At 35.8% G+C, this 21,802-nt stretch overlaps 1 protein-coding gene across 19 annotated transcripts in view; it reads left to right on the forward strand.

Annotated features, from left to right (window-relative positions):
• Nucleotides 1–21,802, forward strand: part of LOC123517573 (calcium-dependent secretion activator-like) — a 1,686,808-nt gene that overhangs the window by 700,070 nt on the left and 964,936 nt on the right. For all 19 annotated transcript variants that reach the window (XM_045277817.1, XM_045277814.1, XM_045277824.1 and 16 more), the window contains one exon: nt 21,182–21,303. In XM_045277817.1, the coding sequence (XP_045133752.1) occupies nt 21,182–21,303 (122 nt within the window). The remainder of the gene's footprint in view (nt 1–21,181; nt 21,304–21,802) is intronic.

The raw sequence follows: 21,802 nt of genomic DNA on the forward strand, positions 1-21,802 counted from the left end.
ACTTCCTGACTTTTTCCATTCAGCCTGCTTCTCCATCACTTTTCCTAGAGATTCTCCACATTTTCGCAATTCACTTTAATTAGCTTAACTTCCTCTTTCAGTGCTGCATTTTCCTTCTTCATATCGGCACAGTCTCTCTTTACATTGTCATAACTCGTTTCCAGGCCCTCATACTTTTCAAACAGTTTTCAATTTTACCTTCTAACTCCAGAATTTTCTTCACATAAGCGCTCTTCTCCATTATTCCTTGAAACCCTGTGAAGTCTGATTCCTCTTTCGAGTTCACGGCCGCCATGTTGCGCAGACGTAAACAAACCAGCTGATGGCTCAAACGCAGGCTACAGTTTATATTTACCTTCACTGGACATTATTTTGCTAATCAACAGTTAACATGACTATATGGAGACGGGACAAACATTACCAGCTCCTTTCCCACCTTGGTTACTCTTAGGTAACTGTAGAATTATAGATGATTGCTCTGGAGCTCAGCGACCACCTCCGCCATCGACGATGTCCCGTGTGTGTGTGTGTGTGTGTGTGTGTTATGGTGGACCCCTTGTCCATGGTCAATATTTTCAATATTTTCCTATTTTGTCCATATTTATATCACATATATATTGAGCCAGGTATCTTTCCATATGAATGATCACAGTGTTTGTACAATGGCTACGAGAATCAAAAATCTGTCCACCATAGGTTTTTAGAGCTTTTTCAATTTTCTCACTGTTTTTAACCCTTTCCTTCCAGCGCTTAAACTATTTTTCCATTTGCTATGACGACTAAAAATGGTAAACCAAGAAATTGTCAGAAAACTGTTTGAATACTAATAATTATTTTCTCTTTGTTATTCTGATCTTGAGAGAAGAATATGACATCCGAAGCACAAGATCGCATAGTAAAAAGCTGAGAAAGGGAAGATGTCTGAGAGATATAAAAAAATATAGTTTCCCGCATAGATGTATTGAGACGTGGAACAGTTTCGATGAAGAAGCAGTGTCTGCAACGAGTGTGCACACTTTTAAAGTAAGATTGGATAAGTGTAGATATGGAGACGGGGCCACACAAGCATAAAGTCCAGGCCCTGTAAAATCACAAATAGGTAAATACACACACACACACACAGAAAAACGAAACTCAGAGAAACAGAAGGTTGCAAAGATATATATATAAAGAAAAATAGAAACGAGTAGGAAAGGAAGAGACACAATGAACTGGTGGCAGAAGCAAGAAAAAAAAAATAATGAAAGGTCAGAGGAGGAGAAGAAGGCATTTTTTTGGAGAATTGTAGGAGACAGGATAAGGAAATGGTATATAAAAGAGAAAGAAGAGAAAAGAATGGAGCAAGTTTAACTAAAAATGATAAGAACAAGAGATTAAAAATGATGTATACAAACATAGATGGGATTTTATCTAGTAAATTATAATTAAGAGATTACATAAAGAAAGAAGAACCAGATATTGTATGCCTGGTGGAAACAAAGTTAAATGAGGCAATAAAATAGACATAGATAAAAGGTATAATATATGGAGGAGAGACAGAGTGGGTAAAGGAGGAGGAGGAGTCATGATGATGTTAAGGAAGGAGATAGTGGTAAATCAAGTGGAGTTTGGGAAGGAAAATCAGAAATACTGTATGTTAAGATGCATATTAACAAAAAGGAGTTAACAATCATTGGAACATATGTGCCACCAAAACAAACTCATGGACTAACCAAGAATATAGAGACATGATAGATGACACAATAAGGAGTCTTACAAGAATCATTAAGGAAAGGAGAAAAGTGATATTGGTAGGAGATTTCAACTGTAAGGAGGTAGACTGGGAAAATTATGAAAGTGGTATGGGGAAGATGCCTGGGAGATAGATTCCTGAACCTAATGATAGATAATTTGATGGTCCAAAGAGTAAAGGAAAACACAAGATTCAGAGGAAACGATGAGCCGGCAAGATTAGACCTAGTTTTACAAGGGATATACCAATTAACGATGATATAAGATACAAGTGCCCATTGGGAAAGAGTGACCATGTAATATTAGAAATGGATATAGAAGAAGGAAAGGAAGATAGAGATGAATCATACAAAGGAGACCGATTAAATTACAGAAAGGCTGATATTGAGAATCTCAAGAACTATTTTAAAACGTAAACTGGGAGGAGATGGAAAACTCATTAACGGTTCAAGAGAAATATAACTTATTTTTGGAAATATACAAAACTGGGGTCAGGGAATATGTTCTGAAATATAGACCTAAAGAAGAAGGAAAGAAAGATTGGTTTAATGCAAGATGTGCTAGGGCAAAGGAGAAACGAGATGGAGCATGGAAAAGGTGGAGAAGAAACAGAAATCCAGAAAATAAGGAAAACTTCAAAACAGCAAGAAATGAATATGCTAAGGTGAGAAAGGAAGAAGAAAGAACTATGAAAAGGACATTGTCGAAAAATGTAAGGAACAACCAAAATTGTTCTACAGATTCATAAATGGAAAAATAAGACAAAAAGAAACAATAGAAAGGTTAAAAGGAGAAAACGGAATGGTGGAAGACCCAAAAAGTATGGCAGAACTGTTAAATAGTAAATTTCATGAGGTCTTTACTAAGGAATCCAAATTTGAAAGACCACAGGGTAATAGAGAGACTGTCTATATGAAAGAGATTAAAGTAACCAAGCTTGAAATAAAAAGTTGATGACGGAATTGGATGAGGAAAAGGCAATGGGACCGGATGAAGTCTCAGGCAGAATACTGAAAGAATGTAGGGAAGAACTAGCAAGTCCAATATACAACATCATAAAATGCTCAATAGAAAATGGAACAGTGCCAGTGGAGTGGAAAAGAGCTGAGGTGGTTCCCATATATAAGAGCGGAAGGAAGGAAGAACCTTTAAATTACAGACCGGTATCACTAACTAGTGTAATATGCAAGATGTGTGAAAAAGTAATAAAGAAGCAATGGATTGAGTTTCTTGAAGACAACAAAATATTATCAAATAGCCAATTTGGTTTTAGAAAAGGTCGGTCATGTGTGACAAATTTATTGAGTTTCTACTCTAGAATAGTTGATAAAGTACAAGAGAGAGAGGATGGGTTGACTGTATTTATTTAGATCTAAAAAAGGCTTTTGATAAAGTGCCACATGAAAGATTACTATGGAAGTTAGAGGAGAAGGGTGGCTTAAAAGGAAGCACATTGAGATGGATGAAGAATTACTTAAGGGGGAGAGAAATAAGGACGATAGTTAAAGATATGAAGTCCAAGTGGAGAACAGTAGACAGCGGAGTTCCACAGGGGTCAGTATTGGCACCAATACTTTTCTTGTATATATAAATGACATGCCAGAGGGAGTGAACAGCTACATAAATCTGTTTGCGGACGATGCGAAACTGTGCAGAGTCATTAAACAAAAGAGGATTGTGAAATACTACAGGAAGACTTAAACAAGATCTGGAAATGGAGCAAAAAATGGGAGATGGAATTCAATGTGGACAAAAGCCATGTCATGGAAATGGGAAAAAGTGAAAGACGACCAGTGGGAATCTATAAGATGGGAGATGGAGTAGAACTAGAAAAAGTAAAAAAGGAAAAGGACTTGGGAGTGACAATGGAAGAAAATAATCAACCGGTAAGCTATATTGATAGAATTTTCTGAGACGTATAATTTGCTAAGGAATATTGGAGTAGCATTTCACTATATGGACAAGGAAATGATGAAGAAATTGATAAGTACTAAAATAAGACCTAGATTGGAATATGCAGGAGTTTTGTGGACTCCCCATAAAAAGAAACACATAAGAAAATTAGAGTGACTACAAAAAATGGCTACAAGAATGGTTCCAAAATTTAAAGGGATGGCATATGAGGAGAGACTAAAGGCAATGGATCTACCAACCTTGGAGCAGAGAAGAGAGAGGGGGGATCTGATACAAGTTTATAAATTGATTAATGGAATGGATGAAGTGAGTTTGAGTGAGGAAGTGGTGTCAGCAAAGAGTGTGCATAGTTTTAAAGAAAAATTGGATAAGTGTAGATATGGAGACGGGACCACACGAGCATAAAGCCCAGGCCCTGTAAAACTACAAATAGGTAAATACAACTAGGTAAATACACAAAGACAAGAGAGAGAGGGATGGGTTGATTGTATTTACTTGGATTTAAAAAAGGCATTTGATAAAGTGCCACATGTAAGGTTACTGTGGAAATTAGAGGAGAAAGGTGGTTTAAAAGGAAACACATTGAGATGGATGGAAAATTATTTGAGGGGGAGAGAAATACACTTTAAACACTTTAAACACTCTATTATTTTTGTCTGTAATACACTTATAAGTTTATGGTACAATAAATTTGGAAGACAAACAGCCCCTTTTTTAAGCACAAGCTTTTTGGGCACAATTAATATCTACTAAATACTGTAATACTTAACTAAGCTAAACTAAAAACATAACTGAAGATAATGCAAAAAAATAGTATTGGAAAAACAAAGGACTTGGGGATAATTGACATTGAGAGAACAGGAAGGAAAGGGAAGAAAAAAAATAATAAATAATAAATTTACATGAAAAATGGAATCTTAATCGTAAATAAAGAAATATATGTTTTGTGAATAATTAAACAGACAAAGATGCTATAGGATATAAACTATTTTGATTACAACAAGAAAATGAAGGATATAGACTATTTTGATTACAATACTACTATAAATAATAAAATACATATGTATTACTTAAAAAGACTGAAAGACAGTTTATTCAGAATATTATGATGAAAACTAAAGAATATAGACTATTTTTATTACAATACTAATTAATGAAATAAATATGTATTACTTAAAAAAGACTGAACGACAGCTATTTATAAAATTATGAAGGTTGAATTACAAAATGTGTCAGTACAGAGACAATAAATATTCTTTTAGTTTTCTCGTAAAGATGTTTATGTTTATTGAATTTTTTACATATGTTGGAGTGCTATTCCATATTTTGCGACCTTTGAACATTAGAGAGTGTTGGTAGAGAGTTAAACTGTGATGAGGAATCTGTAGAGAATGTCTGTAGCGTGTGGAGTGGTTATGGGTTTGAGTCAGACTACTGTTACTGCTGGAATTTATCTGTTTGAACATATAAGATGCAATAGAGAAGTTTGACAGATCAGAGAGTTTAAGGATTTTCATGGATTTGAAGAGTGGAGGTGTGTGTTGGAGGAAGTCATTATTTGTCATGATTCTAATTATTTTTTTATGGAGAGTATTTAGATTATGTAGATGACATAGGTAGGTAGTGGACCAAATTGGATTACAGTAGGTTAAGTGTTGGAATATATTGGCATAATACATAATTTTCATAATTTCTACTGGTACAAAGTTTTTCATTTTCAGTAATAGAGCAATTGACCGTGATAATTTAAGGCAAAGGTTTGATATGTGATATTTAAATGTAAGATTATTGTCAAATGTGACTCCAAGAAATTTCATCTTAGAAACCTGAGTGATATCTTTATTTAGTATGGTAAGTCAGGGTAAGGGTTGGTATTTGGTGGTGGTGTTAGTGAATAACATATAGAAAGTTTTAGCCGCGTTGATTGTTAGGCGATTTGCAAGACACCATTCAGAAAAAGCAGCTAATTGTAGGTTGGCTCTGTAGATTAGGTCAATGGGATTATCACCAACCATGTACAAGGTGGAGTCATTGGCAAACTGTATTGTATTTAAAGCAGTTGAGGCATTGCTGATATCGTTGATATGTAATAGAAAAAGAATAGGGCCTAAAATGCTACCATGTGGCACACCAAGATGTATAGGTTTGATGGCAGATTTAGAGTTACTGGGGGGTGTAAATTGAGATCGGTCAGTTAAATATGATTTGAACCAATTTTGCACACAGCCACGAATACTGTAGTGATGTGATTTGTCTACTAGAATGTTTGGGTCAACTGTGTCAAATGCTTTGCTGAAATCAATGAAAATGGAAATGATAGACTTAGGATTATTTAAAGCATTGTGGAGATCAGTGGTAAACACATTTATAGCATCAAAAGTATTTTGTCCTGGGCAAAAACTAAACTGCCTGTTATTCAAGATTTTCTGTTTATTGAGGTAGTTCATGAGGAAGTTCTTCATAATGATTTCAAAAATTTTAGAGAACACTGGTAAAATAGAAATTGGTCGGTAATTTGAAATATTAATTTTACTTCCAGATTTATGGGTAGAGATGATTTTTGCCAGCTTGAATCTATGAGGGAAAACTCCATCTCTGATTGAAACATTGAATAGTTTTGCGAGTGGTTCTGCTAAAAGGTTTTTGTTCACTGATTATTTTCACAGGTATTTCATTAATAGGGCATTTTTTTATTTTTTAAGGCTGAAATAGCTTTTACTATGTCATTTTCTGTCACTATGGGAATATTCATAGAATTGAGGAAATTTCCTTTGAGATAAGAAATGTGCGAGTTTGGAGGTCTAGAAAGTTGGGAGCTATATAGGGAGGCGGTGGCATAGTGGATAAAGGTGGTGAGCATGGGATCGGGCAGACGTCCACGCGTATGTTCGAATCCTACCACGTACAGCCTTAAAACACTTTGCCATTTGTCGAGTGGTTTAAAGTTACCTACATATCACCATAATACCCAGGTTCTAGGTGGTTACACTCAAGATGAGCTTGGGCGGTGATATGGGCCACTATAAATAAAATTGCCTGCGCCACTAATGGGCGGAAGCTGAACAGCACTTCCCATACACTCTTCAAGTGTGCCTACAGGCGCTATAGGCCTTATCGTAAAAAAAAAAAAAAAAAAAAAAAAAAAAAAAAAGTTCAGGTGCAATTTGGGAAAAATAAGTGTTAAATGCATTTGAGATTTCATGAGGAGTGTGTAAGACTGTGTCATTATAATGTAGTGTGTGTGAGACTGAATGTTTAACATTTTTTAATGTTAATAAGGACAGTCGTCAAAGATATGAAGTCCAAGTGGAGAGCAGTAGAAAGCGGAGTGCCACAGAGGTCAGTATTGGCGGCAATACTTTTTCTCACTTATATAAATGACATGCCAGAAGGAGTGAAGAGCTACATAAATCTGTTTGCGAATGATGCGAAACTGTGCAGAGTTATAAAGCAAAAAGAGGATTGTGAAATACTGCAAGAAGACCTAAATAAGATCTGGGAATGGAGTAAAAAGTGGGAGATGGAATTCAATGTGGACAAAAGCCATGTCATGGAAATGGGAAAGAGTGAAAAATGACCAATAGGAATCTATAAGATGGGAGATGGAGTAGAACTGGAGAAAGTAAAAAAAGAAAAGGATTTGGGAGTGACAATAGAAGAAAATAATCAACCGGCAAGCCATATTGATAGAATTTTCAGAGAGACATATAATTTGGTAAGGAAAGGAATATTGGAATAGCATTTCACTACATGGACAAAGAAATGATAAAGCTGATAAGTACTATAATAAGACCCAGATTGGAATATGGAGGAGTAGTGTGGACCCCTCACAAAAAGAAACACATAAGGAAGCTGGAGAGACTACAAAAAACGGCTGCAAGAATGGTCCCAGAACTTGAAAGGATGACATATGAGGAGAGACTAAAGGCTATGGATCTTCCAACATTGGAGCAGAGAAGGAAGAGAGGGGATCTGATGCAAGTTTATAAATTGATAAACGGAATGGACCAAGTGGACAATAAGTATCTGATTCTGAGAGAAGAATATGCCAGTCGAAGCACAAGATCACATAGTAAGAAGCTGGGGAAGGGAAGATGAGTAAGAGACATTAAAAAGTATAGTTTTCCGCAAAGATGTGTTGAAACTTGGAACAGTTTGAATGAAGAAGTAGTGTCTGCAACGAGTGTGCATAGTTTTAAAGTAAGATTGGATAAGTGTAGATATGGAGACGGGCCCACACGAGCATAAAGCCTAGGCCCTGTAAAACTACAACTAGGTAAACTAGGTAAATACACACACATAGTAAGAAACTGAGGAAGGGAAGATGTCTAAGAGATATTAAAAAGTATAGTTTCCCGCAAAGATGTGTTGAGACGTGGAACAGTTTGAATGAAGAAGTAGTGTCTGCAACGAGTGCACACAGTTTTAAGGAAAGATTGGATAAGTGTAGATATGGAGACGTGGCCACACGAGCATAAAGCCCAGGCCCTGTAAAACTACAACTAGGTAAATACACACAGACACCATGCAGGACACACGCATCTGAGCAGCTCGTAGAGATTACTACAAAAGGAGTTGGAGACTGGCCTAGATGTATGGACAGGGGGAGAGGGGGCCATATGCTCTCCTATCTCCAAATTAAATAAGTGTTAGATCATATATAGGTAATGAATAACAAGAGAGAGAGAGAGATGGAACAAAGTAGCATTGCCAGGCGTATGGCGGAATCAAAACATAAGCCGAGTGATAACCAATGCTATATAGAAACTCCTGTTGGTTTAAGGAAAATGTCAGAGGATACTATGGACAAGGATTTTTCGGGTTTCATGGATGAACAAGGTAAGATGAGAAGACTAATCATCGTAGAAAGGGAATTAAGATATATGAAGGAGGTGATGTCCAGTCTAATGGATAAACAAGACCGACTGATAACAGAGAACACACCCCTGAAATTGAGAGTAGCTAAATGTGAGAAGGTCAGTGCAATAGATCTGGAATTGAAAGAGGGGATTCAGGAAATAAAGAAACAAAATGACGTAAAAACCACATGCCAAAATTACGAAAGCTCTTTAAAGAGCTTGCAGGCTAAAGTGCAGGACAGGTTTGCAGACAGGGCCGAAGGTGGATTACGTGATAACAAGTTGAAAGAACTATGAAATGTATGGAAACATGAGCAAGAAGAGGAAAAAGTCAAAATTTCAGAGGTGGTAAGGAGACTAATTCAGGAGAACATGAAAGTTGCTGTAATTGAAGTGATCAAAGAGAAGAAAGATTTGGTGCGGGATGCAGTGGATAAGAAAAAAAGCTTTGTGATTTTTGGGATGAAGGAAAAGAAAAATCCAAATAAATTCACAAGAGAACGTGAAGAAAGAGAATTGTTTACGAAAGAGATTGATGTCATTGAAAAAATAAATTATTAGTGTCCTCTCTGGAAAAGCAACCATCTGTTAATTGAATTCAACATAAACAGTGGTTTAGCATTAATTAAGAACAAACTTCACAAAAATAGAAGATAGGCAGATTTTGTAATGTAAAGGGAATACTTCACAGGAGCTGAGTGGAATCAACTAATACAGCAAGCGCAGTACAAGAGAAGTGAGATATATTTATTAATATTTATAATAATAAGGGGATTAAAAGGTATGTTCCCAAAATCAGAATCAGTGAGGGGGAGAGAAAGGAAGACTGATGTAGCATTAGATGTAAATTAGCAAAAATGAAAAAGGAAGAAGCATGGAATAGATAGAGAAAAAGAAGAGGACTTAATAATTGGGAAGAATTTAAAGTAGTAAGAAATGAATATGCCCAAACACTAGGAGAGGAACAAAGGAACTATGAGAAAGATATAGTTGACAGATGCAAAAATGAGCCAAAACTTTTGTATAAGTATGTTCCTGGAAATATGAAAAAAAAAAAAAAAAAATAGACATTAAAAGTTGATTGTCATATACGAGGATGGAAGGTCATTGTCAGAAATAATAAATTTGTGTTTTCAATTGATATTCTCCAAAGAAAACAAGTTTGAAGGGACACAAATAAGTCACAGGGACAAGGAAACGAGGAAGATCCATGTAGAAGTCAGGGAAATCAGGAAGATTATGAAAACCTTGGATGTGAATAAGGCTCAAGGACCTGATGGGGTGTCAAATTGAATATTGAAGCAATATCATGACCAGCTGGCAGAGATATTACATAGGAAGGAAAAGTCCCTCTAGACTGAAAAAGGGCAAACATTGTACCAATTTTTAAGGGAGGTAACAAAGAATTTAAGAACTACTAAACTACAGACCAATGTTCCTAACAAGCATTGTTGCAAAAATAGACGAAAAAAATAGTTAAAGACAGATGGATGCAACAGCTAGAAGAGTCACTTACAATATCTGGATGACAATTTGGTTTCAGAAGTGGAAGAAATTTATTGAGTTTCTACCATAAAGCAAGAGATATAATTCAGGAGATGGACGAATGGACAGACAGTGTTTACTTGGATCTAAAAAAAAAAAAGCTTTTGATAAAGTACCACATCAAAGGTTATGGAAAATTAAAACATAGGTGTCTTACAGGAAAAATGCTGGATTGTATAAGACTTAAAGGACAGAGAAATGTGAACAATGATAAAAGGTGAAGAATCAAAATAGTCCAGAGTTATAAGTGGAGTTCCACAGGGAACAGTTTTGGCCCCTGTAATGTTCATAGTGTATATGGGAGGTGGTGAGGGTGGGATTGGGAAGACATCCATGTGTATGTTCAAATCCTACCATGTATCGCCTTGATACTTTGCCATTTTTTTTAGTGGTTTAGAGTTACTTACATGTCACCATGATACCCAGGCTCTAGGTGGTTAGACCAAAGATGTGCTTAGGTGGTGATATGGGCCCTAATATGGGTACCACTATAAATAAAATTGCCTACACCACTAATGGGTGAAAGCTTAACAATGCTTTCAGTACTCAAAGTTACCTACAGGCGCTATAGGTTAGGACCTAATATATATATATATATATATATATATATATATATATATATATATATATATATATATCAATGATATGGTTGATGAGGTGGACAGTTATATAAGCTTATTTGCAGATAATGCAAAGTTACTGAAACGGAAGGAAAATTTCATGGATTATGAAATGCTACAAAGAAGATTTGAATAAGATACATGAGTGAAGCAAGAAATGAGAAATGGAATTTAATGCAAAAAAGTGCAAAGTGATGCAACTAGGGATAAGCACAAAAAGACAAACAAGATTTTGCACGATAGAAGGGGTAGAAATTCAGAAAAGAAAGGAAGAGAAAGACCTTGGTATTACAATAAATGATAATTTATCACCAGAAAAACGTCAACAACATAGTTGGGGAAATATATGAGTTATTAAGAAAATGAAATAGGCATTTACCTATATAGATGAAGAGATGATGAAAAAACTAATAGAATACATGATTTAACTAACCTAAACGAGAATATATTACCCTTATATGGTCACCGCATATTAAGAAAGATATAAGGAGGATAGAAAGGATTCGAAGAGCTGCAATCAAATTTGTTCCAAGTTTGAGAGACCTAATGTATGAGGACAGATTAAAGATATTAAAACTTCAGTCATTGCAACAGAGGAGAGAAAGAGGAAATTTAATTGCTATATACAGGACATGGAAGGGGTTGGAATTAATTGACAAAGATCTCTTGGTGAGGGACTCTAGAAATACAAAGGGACATGGCATTAAATTGAAAAAGACCACATGTAGAAGAGACATTAAGAAATGTAGTTTTCCATACAGAAGTATAGGAATATGGAAAAATTTAAATGAAGCAGTGGTTCAAGCCAGAGATATTCATGACTTTAATGCTAAACTAGATGATTAGAGGGTCCCCGAACTGGCAGAGGCAAAGCACTTTGGGGGATTCTGAGGAGGGGTTGGAAGAAATTGACAAGATACAGAAATGAGATTGTGATTGATGGAGCTCAACAGAGAAGACAGGGTAACAGCATAAGCAGAAGGACTAGAGTAAAAGAAAAGATCATAAATGTTGGGCATATCTCCAAGATGGTCAGGAATACAAGCAGGGTGTTGCACCAGTTCCTCTAGGTCATGGAGGATAGCAAAGTTGAAGGCTAGTTCACTAGAATGGTCAGTGAAGAGAGAGGAAAGCCAAAGCTGGTGGTGAACATTGAAATCATCAAGGATGATTTCAATGTTCTCCTCGAAAAGATAGAGGGACAGAATATGCTCCATTTTGGAAGTTAAATATTCAAAGAATTTTCTATAGTCAGAGGAGTTAAGGGAAAGATAGACAGTACAGATAAATTTAGTTAGAGAGTGACTATTGAGTTGAAGCCAGATGGTGGAAAACTCAGAAGATTCAAGATTGTGGGCACAAAAGCAAGTTGCGCACATAGATGCAACATCCAGCTTTGGAACGAAAATGAGGATATAGAAAGTAGGAGAGAACAGAGAAGGGGTTACTATTAGTTACTCAGACAGCTGTGTCTCAGTGAGGAAAAGAAGATGAGGTTTAGTGGAGGAAAGGTGGTGTTCTACTGATTGAAAAATAGATGTAAAACTGAATATTGCAGAAGTTAATGAAAAAGTTGAGGGAGGTGTCAAGATATTTTTGGTCACCACTGAGAGAGCAGTCTGACCTGAGGACATTTCTGGTCCCCTCCCCAGAAGGGGACTCTGAGCCTGGATTTGGAGTCACCATATTTAATTTCAAGTGAAGGGTGTGTGTGGTAAGTGCATGTTGTTTTGTATGAAGAAGGAGAGTTGTCTTTAGAGGCCAGGCTGTGACTGTCCCCTTGAGTTGTAATACACAAAGAGAAACTTTCACATAACATAACATAACATAAATAATAGGATAACAAAGGGCCACCAGGGCCCATCTAGGTTATCCTGTATCAGTCGCACAGCGACCTCGTCATCAGTACTTAAAAATACACTTACAAGTACACAATACATTATATACTAATTCTAGATATTTGGCCCATTAACAGGGCTAAGTCCTGCAGTGAATTCCTCTACAATCTGTAATCTTGTTTAACTATAGTAAATTTCTTATAAAAACTATCATGCAGCACTATACATAATTATAAATCTAACAAATTTAAGTGCTTATCTAATCTGTTTTTAAACATTGTCAAACTAGTGCTATCTACAACCCTCTGGCAATGCATTCCAGAAGTCTACCACCCTATGACTAAAGAAATATTTTCTTATATCTAACCTGCAGCCTTGCTTTCTAATCTTCCTGCCATGATTTCTAGTCCTACTTCCCTCCTCTAAGGTAAAGAAAGATCTCACATCTATGTAGTTTGTATCTGAGAACATTTTAAATAACTCTATCATATCCCCTCTTATACATCTCCTCTCAAATGAAAACATGTTTAATTCCTTTAATATATCTCTATACTCCAGGTGCTTTAATGCTGGTATCATCCTAGTTGCTCTTCTCTGAACTGCTTTTAACATGTTGATATCCTGCCTATAATGGGGTGACCAGGCCTGTATGCAATACTCTAAATGGGGCCTAACATAGGAATTATATAAGCTACGCTCCACTTCCTTACTTTTATAACTAACATTTCTATTTATAAAACCCAGGATCCTATTTGCCCTATTTCTTGCTTCTAAACATTGCTTTGAAAATTTCATAGTCCTGTCTATCACTACTAAATCCTTTCCTCCTCTGCTGCCTCTGGCCAACTTCCCTCCATCTCATAGCTAAAGTTTGTGTTGCCTTTACCTAAATGCATAACCTGAAACTTTTCAGAATTAAACTCTATCTGCCACCTGTCTGCCCATGCTATCAGCCTGTCCAGGTCTCGTTGTATTCTGTAATTGTCCTTTTCACCCTGTACTGCACATGCTATCTTAGTATCATCTGCAAACTTTGATACTTTGCTACTAATTCCTATATCTAAATCGTTAATGTACACCAAGAAAAGAAGAGGTCCTAGCACTGATCCTTGGGGTACCCCACTAACCACTTCCTTCCACTCAGACATTGCCCCATTTAATACTACTCTCTGTTTCCTATCAGAAAGCCATTCACTAATCCAATCAACTAACCTACCCCCTATCCCATGTAGTCTCAATTTGTACACTAGCCTCCTATGTGGTACCTTATCAAATGCCTTGCTAAAATCTAGATATATAACATCTATGCTATTTCCATCATCTAACTCCTTGGTAATATATTCTAAGATATCGAGCAAATTTGTAAGACAGGACCTCCCTGATCTAAAGCCATGTTGGGTATCTCTAATTAATCTATTCTCATTTAAATGCTCCCAAATACTACCCTTAATGATTTTCTCTAGTATTTTACATACTATACTAGTTAAACTGATCGGTTTATAATTATTTGCATCATCCTTCCTACCTTTTTTAAATATTGGTGTAACATTAGCTAACTTCCAGTCCTGAGGTATCTCAGCAAACCTAAGTGATCTTTCAAAGATTAACTTAAGTGCTTCAGAAATACACATCTAGCTTTAATGGAAAGTTCACAGCACCCATTGAACTAGTGCTATTAGACCTCACTGGGAGTAAATTATCATTTTGGTACATAAAAAGAGTTATCTTTTTTTATGATTTCTTATTTTGGGAAGAAAATATGGGTACAGTAGTTATATGCATGTAGTATTGTGTGAGGAAAAAGAGTTGTCTTTATAGGGCAGGTTGTGACTGCTCTCTAGTGTTTTGAGACATAAAGGGAAACATTCAGTAAAGTCACAGATGGCTTTAATGATAAGTTCACAGCAACCATTGAACCAGTGTGTGAGATCTCACTAGAAGTAGCTAATATTGTTTGGACAGGTGTCTACTGCCTCCTCAGCATTAAACAAACCTATTGGTTCCATAAAAAAAATAAATTAAATTAAATTATTACCAGCAGGATGCATCAGTACTTATCCTTCTATAAGCAAATCATACATCTTTGTGATAATGACGAAAGTCAAGTAAACCATCGTATCATATGAGGCCCCGCGTGCCAAACAATCATAACCCGAAAATCCTACTTTTGAGTAAAACGCGCTTAAAGTTAAACACTGATTACTCACTTAAGATTGGTCAGAATATATGTAAGTATTATACATGAAATGAAAGGTCTTGGGTAGTTCTGTTTAGTTATTTAGGTTTTGATAATAAATCAGAAGATTTCCAGTTTATTAAGATTGGGTTAATTAAACCCCACTCACTAGCAGTAATTTTTTTCTTCCTAAAACATTTCTAAGTTATTATTTTAAGAGTACGTACTTGTTTTAATTTGGAATATGTGAAGGTTTCATGATGATAGCTGTAAAAGTAAATTTTTTATTTTTTATTTTTTTCGAGCGAAAAAAATAAATATTAATCCTTACGAGTTAAAGGGCTAGTCTGACACACACATGTCAAGGGGGAGAGAGAGAGAGAGAGAGAGAGAGAGAGAGAGAGAGAGAGAGAGAGAGAGGGAGCGTAAACATAGCTGTCATTGGCTGAGGCGTGGCATGGGAGTGATGTCACAGCCATACGCGCTGCTGATTGGGTCATGCACGTCAGGCAGCAACAGCTGGGCTGGGAAGGTTACTATTCTTTGGCACAGAATTGAGCTGGTATCTCGCTACTTTTTTTCACGTGTTTTCGCTCGACTTTGCACCTTGCTGTAGGTACCTAGAAGGTTGGATTTGGCTTGGCCAGCATTACCATACGACTTTTATACCCCTCTACTCCATGGAGCAGCAGTTATCTCAAAATCTCAAATTTCAGGGTTATGATTGTTTGGCACGCAGGGCCTCATATATGACCTATATTCTGAAGAATCTCTTACAGTATCCAGAAAAAAACATATCTTAGCAGAATGTAGCTATGACGCAGTATGCATGTCCTTGGATATGTCATGAGTGCTCTGAGGATGCAAAATAGGTGTCCTCGTAAGGAAAGAGTTAATAAGGACAGGTGTAAACTGAGAGGATGCCAGCCCTTGACTGGTTTTACCTGATAGAGCAAAGCCAAACAATGCTATCAAAACTGAATCTAAAGCTAGAATGATTCTGAGTCCACACTTGGTGGTTCATAGATGCTAAACACTAATTAGGTAGCTAATTACTCATTTCCATTCACCACAGGGATCATGTTAAGGTATATATATGTTATCATAATGTTCCAATGGACTGACAGTCACAGGCAGCGCTTGCTGGAATTTTTGTTATCTAGCAAGACTCAGGTTTGGGAGTTGCCAGATTTGGGATGTTCAACCTGTATATGTTGTGTGTTTAGCATAAATAGATTGCCTGAATAGTGCTTTAAAAGAAGAAAATTGAACACTAAATTAAAAGCAAATAAAAAATTTTAGCTCTATGATCAGCAATGTACGATGTTTGAGTTTTACACCATTCTTTTTTTTTGCTGAATCCATAATGGGGCTATACCATGGCAAAAAATTATTAAATGAGAAGAAATGCCTGTCAATTGCTGCAAGCATAACTAAACATGTCATTTTGTTGTACAGTGCCATCAAAATATAAACAGTACCTTCAGAAAACAATGGCACGCCCAAGTGGTGAATTTGAAAAAGGTACATCGACAGTCATCCCTGAAAACTGATGCTTCCAGAATATGATTGCTGGATTTTATATACAGTGGTCCCTGAAGATATGAGTTTTTTTGAGATATGAGCTATGATTTGATAATTTTTTTGTTTCGAGATATAAGCAAAATTTTGAGATATGAATCATGCTTGGGGATGTTGCTGCTGTAGTCGGTAGCTCGGTGCATCGATCCAGCCTCAGCTGACCTAGTATCTACGTGTTTCCTGTGGATATCATGCACTGTGAATGTTCTTTCATAATTTTCACACTATTTACTGACCTTTTTTTTGTCTAAAGGAAGTGTAGTTTTAATTGCTTATCACAGAGGGGGGAGAACAATGTAAACAAACCTCTTCCACATTCTCTCTCTCTCTCTCTCTCTCTCTCTCTCTCTCTCTCTCTCTCTCTCTCTCTCTCTCTCTCTCTCTCTCTCTCTCTCTCTCTCATACTTAAAACTTCATTTAATCAATGAATAACGTTTACAGTGTCGTCAATTAACTCTTCTGTTGCTATTAGAGCATCCAGTCTTTTCTGGGTGCCTATATTTGTACTCTCCAGCTGATCAGCAGTCTCAAGTGAGGGTTGGGAACGTGGTAGGGTAATGTACCGTGAAATACACCCTCTTAGATAAATATACTTTATAAAAGTAGTTTACGTATCTATTTATGTTATCTCTTGTTATGTTTTATCATGTTTCTGTGCAATAATTACTATTTATATACCTTTTTCTTACATGAAAACACAAAAAAAAAATAGGGGTGCTCTTTTTCAGGAGGCTGGAATGGATTAATGGCATTTCAATGCATTTCAACGGGAAAATTTGTTTTAAGATGTGAGCTATTTGAGATACGAGCTCCATCACAGAACAAATTAAACTCGTATCTCAAGGCACCACTGTAGGTAAATATACAGTCTCTCTCTCTCTCTCTCTCTCTCTCTCTCTCTCTCTCTCTCTCTCTCTCTCTCTCTCTCTCTCTCTCTCCTTTCAAAATTTCTTTTTCCCAATTTTATTTTGTGACCTATGTAGTTTTTACTATTTCTTTTGAATACCAAGTGGCATAATAGATAACATAAAGATGTTGTAGGCAGGTTCTTTAGTGTTAATAACTGGATTGGATTAAAAGTAATGGATAATGTTTGATAGAGGTAAATTTGAAAAGAAAATACAAAATTTTTTAACTAGAGGTGTAGATGACTTGTATGAATTTGATAGTAATGAAATTAGTATTAGGTTTGAATTTGTTGGGAGCATTAAAATATGTTAGATATAGGTGAAGATTATGGGCAGATATAGGTAGTTGTGTTCCATACGGAAACTACCATATGTAACCCTATTTGCTTTATGAGCCCTTTCTTATACAGCAATACTGCGCTTAATGAACAGGATAGAGGTATCAAAGCTGTTCGTAGAGCGAAAATTCGTTAAGCGGACGTAATTTTCCCATAGGAAGTAATGGAAAAAGGGGGAATGCGTTCTGGGCTGGTCCCCAACATACCACATGGATTAAAAAAAAAAGATTATATATACATACCTGTACCATTAATAACTAAGTATCTCCAACATACTACGTATATATATCTGACTTATACGAATTCCCCACCCCCAAAAAATTTAACTCAGACTTTAGGGAGATGCAGGATTTATTTAATTTTGTGGGATTAAAGATATTTGGATTACTATTGTATATCCAAAATCTTCAGATCCTAAATTACCAGATGGTATAGTTTATTTTTTGAGAATTAAATACCCTTCCCATCAGGAAGCCATTTTTAAATGTCTTGTGTGATTGTGTCATAGCCTGACTCACACCCTACACATTAGTATGTGGCCGGGAATCAAGTAGGGAGGTGTGTCATTTAGCTCTCTAATTTTTGATTGATAGGTATAAGTTGACGAGAATTAGAATGAGAAACATCAAGAAGAGAAGACAACTAGAAACAAATAAACAAATGTATTGTTGTGAGACAGCTGGACTTTCAATTCTGGCCTCCCCTCTCCCCTCTGTCATTGATGTTATCTCCCCCTCCAAGACCCTGCCTCACCCCATGCCTCACTGCCAGGCTTCTCCACCATCTCTCTATATCATAAGACTGTTATGATCTTTTCAAACACTTTTTTTTTTTCTTACTGCCTTCATCATCACAACTTTACATGACATAGCTCTCACAATAACACTATTACAAAAAATTATGTTGAGACAGAGGTAGAAAGCTGTACCAGACAAACAATAAATACTTCACTATCATTATCTCATTTCAACACACTAATAATGACTCAGATAATGTCCAATTCAGCAGTGAAACAGCAGATTGCCATGATGCTGCTGATGGCACCTTCCCAACCCTCACATTTTCTAGAGAAGCAGGTAACTTATATGTTATCATTTTATCATGCTCCAGGAAGTCATTATTGTATACACGATCATTTAATGTGCTTTCATTCATTGTTTTCTTACCCATTTGGGTTATGTACATGTTTTTTCTCAATTTATAAGTGGTTGGGAGAGGAAATTCTGTGTATCCGGATATTTCGTGTATCCGCCAGGGCCTTGGCTGCTATAATCCAGATACGCAGGCGATTACTGTATAGGGGTTAAATAAAATTTTACCGGTGTACCACTACTTTTATGATGTCATATGAGTCATTGGAAGTTAGAGGAGCTACATACAAATTCTTTCACTGATAACTCCACTGTAATTTGTGCAGGAGCAGATCAAAGTTCGCCACGGTGAGGCAGAGTTTAGCGTGTTGCACTAACACAGGTAACGTGTTTAGCGGCGAAAACACGTTGCTAAGCGGAGCAGAAATACAGGTCAACCTCTTCGTACTGCGGAGCGGGAGAGAGTGAGACAGAGGCAGCCAATACCAGCACCAGGAGCACTAGAGACAGAGGCGGGGAGCCAGCGAATCACAGCGAAGCTGCCACATTCGGTCCCTCACTCGGCAAATTCAAACCCAGAAAATTCACTAAAACGGATGTGGTTGTACGTTATGCGGACTTTTTGGCCTAATTCTATATAGAACGTTAAACCAGAAATTCGTTAGACTAATGTTTGTTGAGCGAAGTATTACTGTATTTAAAATTTTGCATTTTTCACAGCTCCCTAAAAAAATATATTTGAAATATCTTTTAAGAGGTAATATGAGCAAGGAATTCACATAACAGAAGGAAAACTTCAATGCACAGATCTAGAAGCAGAACTATATGAATGTAGCTTAGGTAAACATGGTAATCACATTCATACAAAGCACCAGTCACACCTAAATATTGAAAAACTCATAAATCTTTGACACTCTTAGATATTACATGGATTGCAAAATTCTAGAAGATAAGTGATAGTTGCATTAGCAAGATTAATAATCAATTATGTTGCTGTGGTCATGTTTTAAGAAGATGGAATACAAAGAAAGATTAGATCAATTCAAATTGTGACTAATAAAAGAAAGAAAAAAAAAAAACTAAAGAAAGCTACATAATAAATAAAGTCTTTTAATGTGAAACAATGAAAGATCTTGGGCATATGAATATCATATGGCTTCTAAAAACTAGCTATTTATTTGAAGAGTTTTACCTTATCAAGTAGGACTGATGTTTGAGTGAAACTGAGGATAGTATTAGTTTTGGATTGGTAACTTTTTGTTTCTGTAATCAAGCAGATGATATAGATTTGTTTGCAATTCTATTCACTGCAGTTTTGTAAAATACAAACTCCTTTGTATATAGGACAAAATTACAATCCTTTCACTTTATTACTACTATACATACACACATATGGAGGTCACAACTTTTTAAATTTGATCTATGCTAATTTTTTTGCTGTGTGAATGGAGCTTTGGTATCAAAGAAAATAAAGGAAAATTGTCTGCATGTAGCTAGGAACTTGAGTCCAAGATCTTATTTATGAAACAAGCATGCTAATCACAACACTGCTAGACTGTTGTTATTTTATTGAAATAAACTGACTTGTTTTATTGAAACAAACTGACTTGTAAATGGAATATGTAATCTTAGTTTGAATTAAATTTTCATCAGATCTGCAAACATGAAACTTCATTCAAACTTCACAATTATCTTAACCAAATATCTTTTCTTTAATTTATGGGGTTTTTTTTTATGATATGTATACAATTTAAGATGAAAGATTCATTGACTTAAAACTTGTGAATGGTACTTGTTCTTATTATATAAATAACAAGCTTGTTTTCTATAGTTAACTTTGCAAACTACTTTGATGTACTTGCAAGTTACCTTTCTCAAAATACCTTTTCAGAATTTTGTATAGTTTGATATTTTGCCTTGAAAGTCATGGCATATAGTATTGTTTGTCTATATGGATGTAGATCACAAGCTATTTAGTTTTATGCTTAAAATAAGATATTTAGGCCTACTTATTATAATTACAATAAAATTTTATTTCATATGTAATTCATGTACTAGGGAACATTTATTTATGTCATACAAATATGTAGATGAGTTTTGAAAGCAAGTATTATTATAATATTAATATCACAACAGCTTGATCTATGATTTATAGGTTATGTTCATCATGGAAGTACTGTGAGCTTTAATAAATTCTTTATATCATTTAATCAAATTCTAAAAAGCATAGATTTAGATAGCTTAGTAAATGCCTCTCCTCCTGGATATTGAAGTGGATAGCTAAATAAATTCCTCTCCTTTAAAGGTATTTGAATAGCTGATTGATAAGTATATATGTAGATAATTGTTTATTTTTATAGAGTGAGATTAGTTCAGGTGTGCATGCAACATCATTAATAAGTTTAAAACTAATATTGGGAACTTACATATATGAATATAGATAGGGAATTACTTTTAAGTATGTCAAAATTTTTGAAAAAAGTTTTAAGACAGGTCTTATGGATGTTTAAGATTCTTCTGTGTGTTGGTGTTATTCCATGGATTTTATCATCAATGCTTAATTCATTTTTCTCTGGGCAGGTGCTGGTGATGGAGGTGCGGGAAATCAAACACCTACCACCAAACAGAATAGTTTACTGCACAATGGAGGTGGAGGGTGGAGAGAAGCTACAAACTGACCAAGCAGAGGCATCAAAACCAATGTAAGGGATACCATAAAATATTTTCCTATAAAGAACCATTATAAATAGTGTTGGTAATTGTTCCTGTGATATATTAGAAAAAAAATTATAGGAATGTGCTAGTAATTCATTATTATTTATACAATACTGCATTCTATTTTACAAAATTTAGAGAAGGGATATAGTTAGGGCCACTGTGGTGCAGTGGGACCGCATGCACTTTGTGGGCCCCAGGGTTCTCAAGCGCACGGGTTCGAATCCTGGCCATGGTCCAAGGTTAGGAAGGGCATACATTCGGGGTAACAGTTCTTAAATGCCAAAATCAAAAGTTTTCCTGACTCCTCTATCAGGGGGCACCATCCTAGACCTAGTGTAATAAGGAAACCGGAAGGAAAAACAAGAAAAAAAAAAAAAAAAGGATATAGTTATTGGTAGTACCATTTGTCTGTAAACTAAAATATTTATAGTTCAAGAATAAGTTAAAACACCTCAGTTAGCATCCCATGAAAAGACAAAGAGT

This window comes from Portunus trituberculatus, chromosome 42 (assembly GCF_017591435.1).
Source record: "Portunus trituberculatus isolate SZX2019 chromosome 42, ASM1759143v1, whole genome shotgun sequence".
Taxonomy (NCBI): Eukaryota; Metazoa; Arthropoda; class Malacostraca; order Decapoda; family Portunidae; genus Portunus; species Portunus trituberculatus.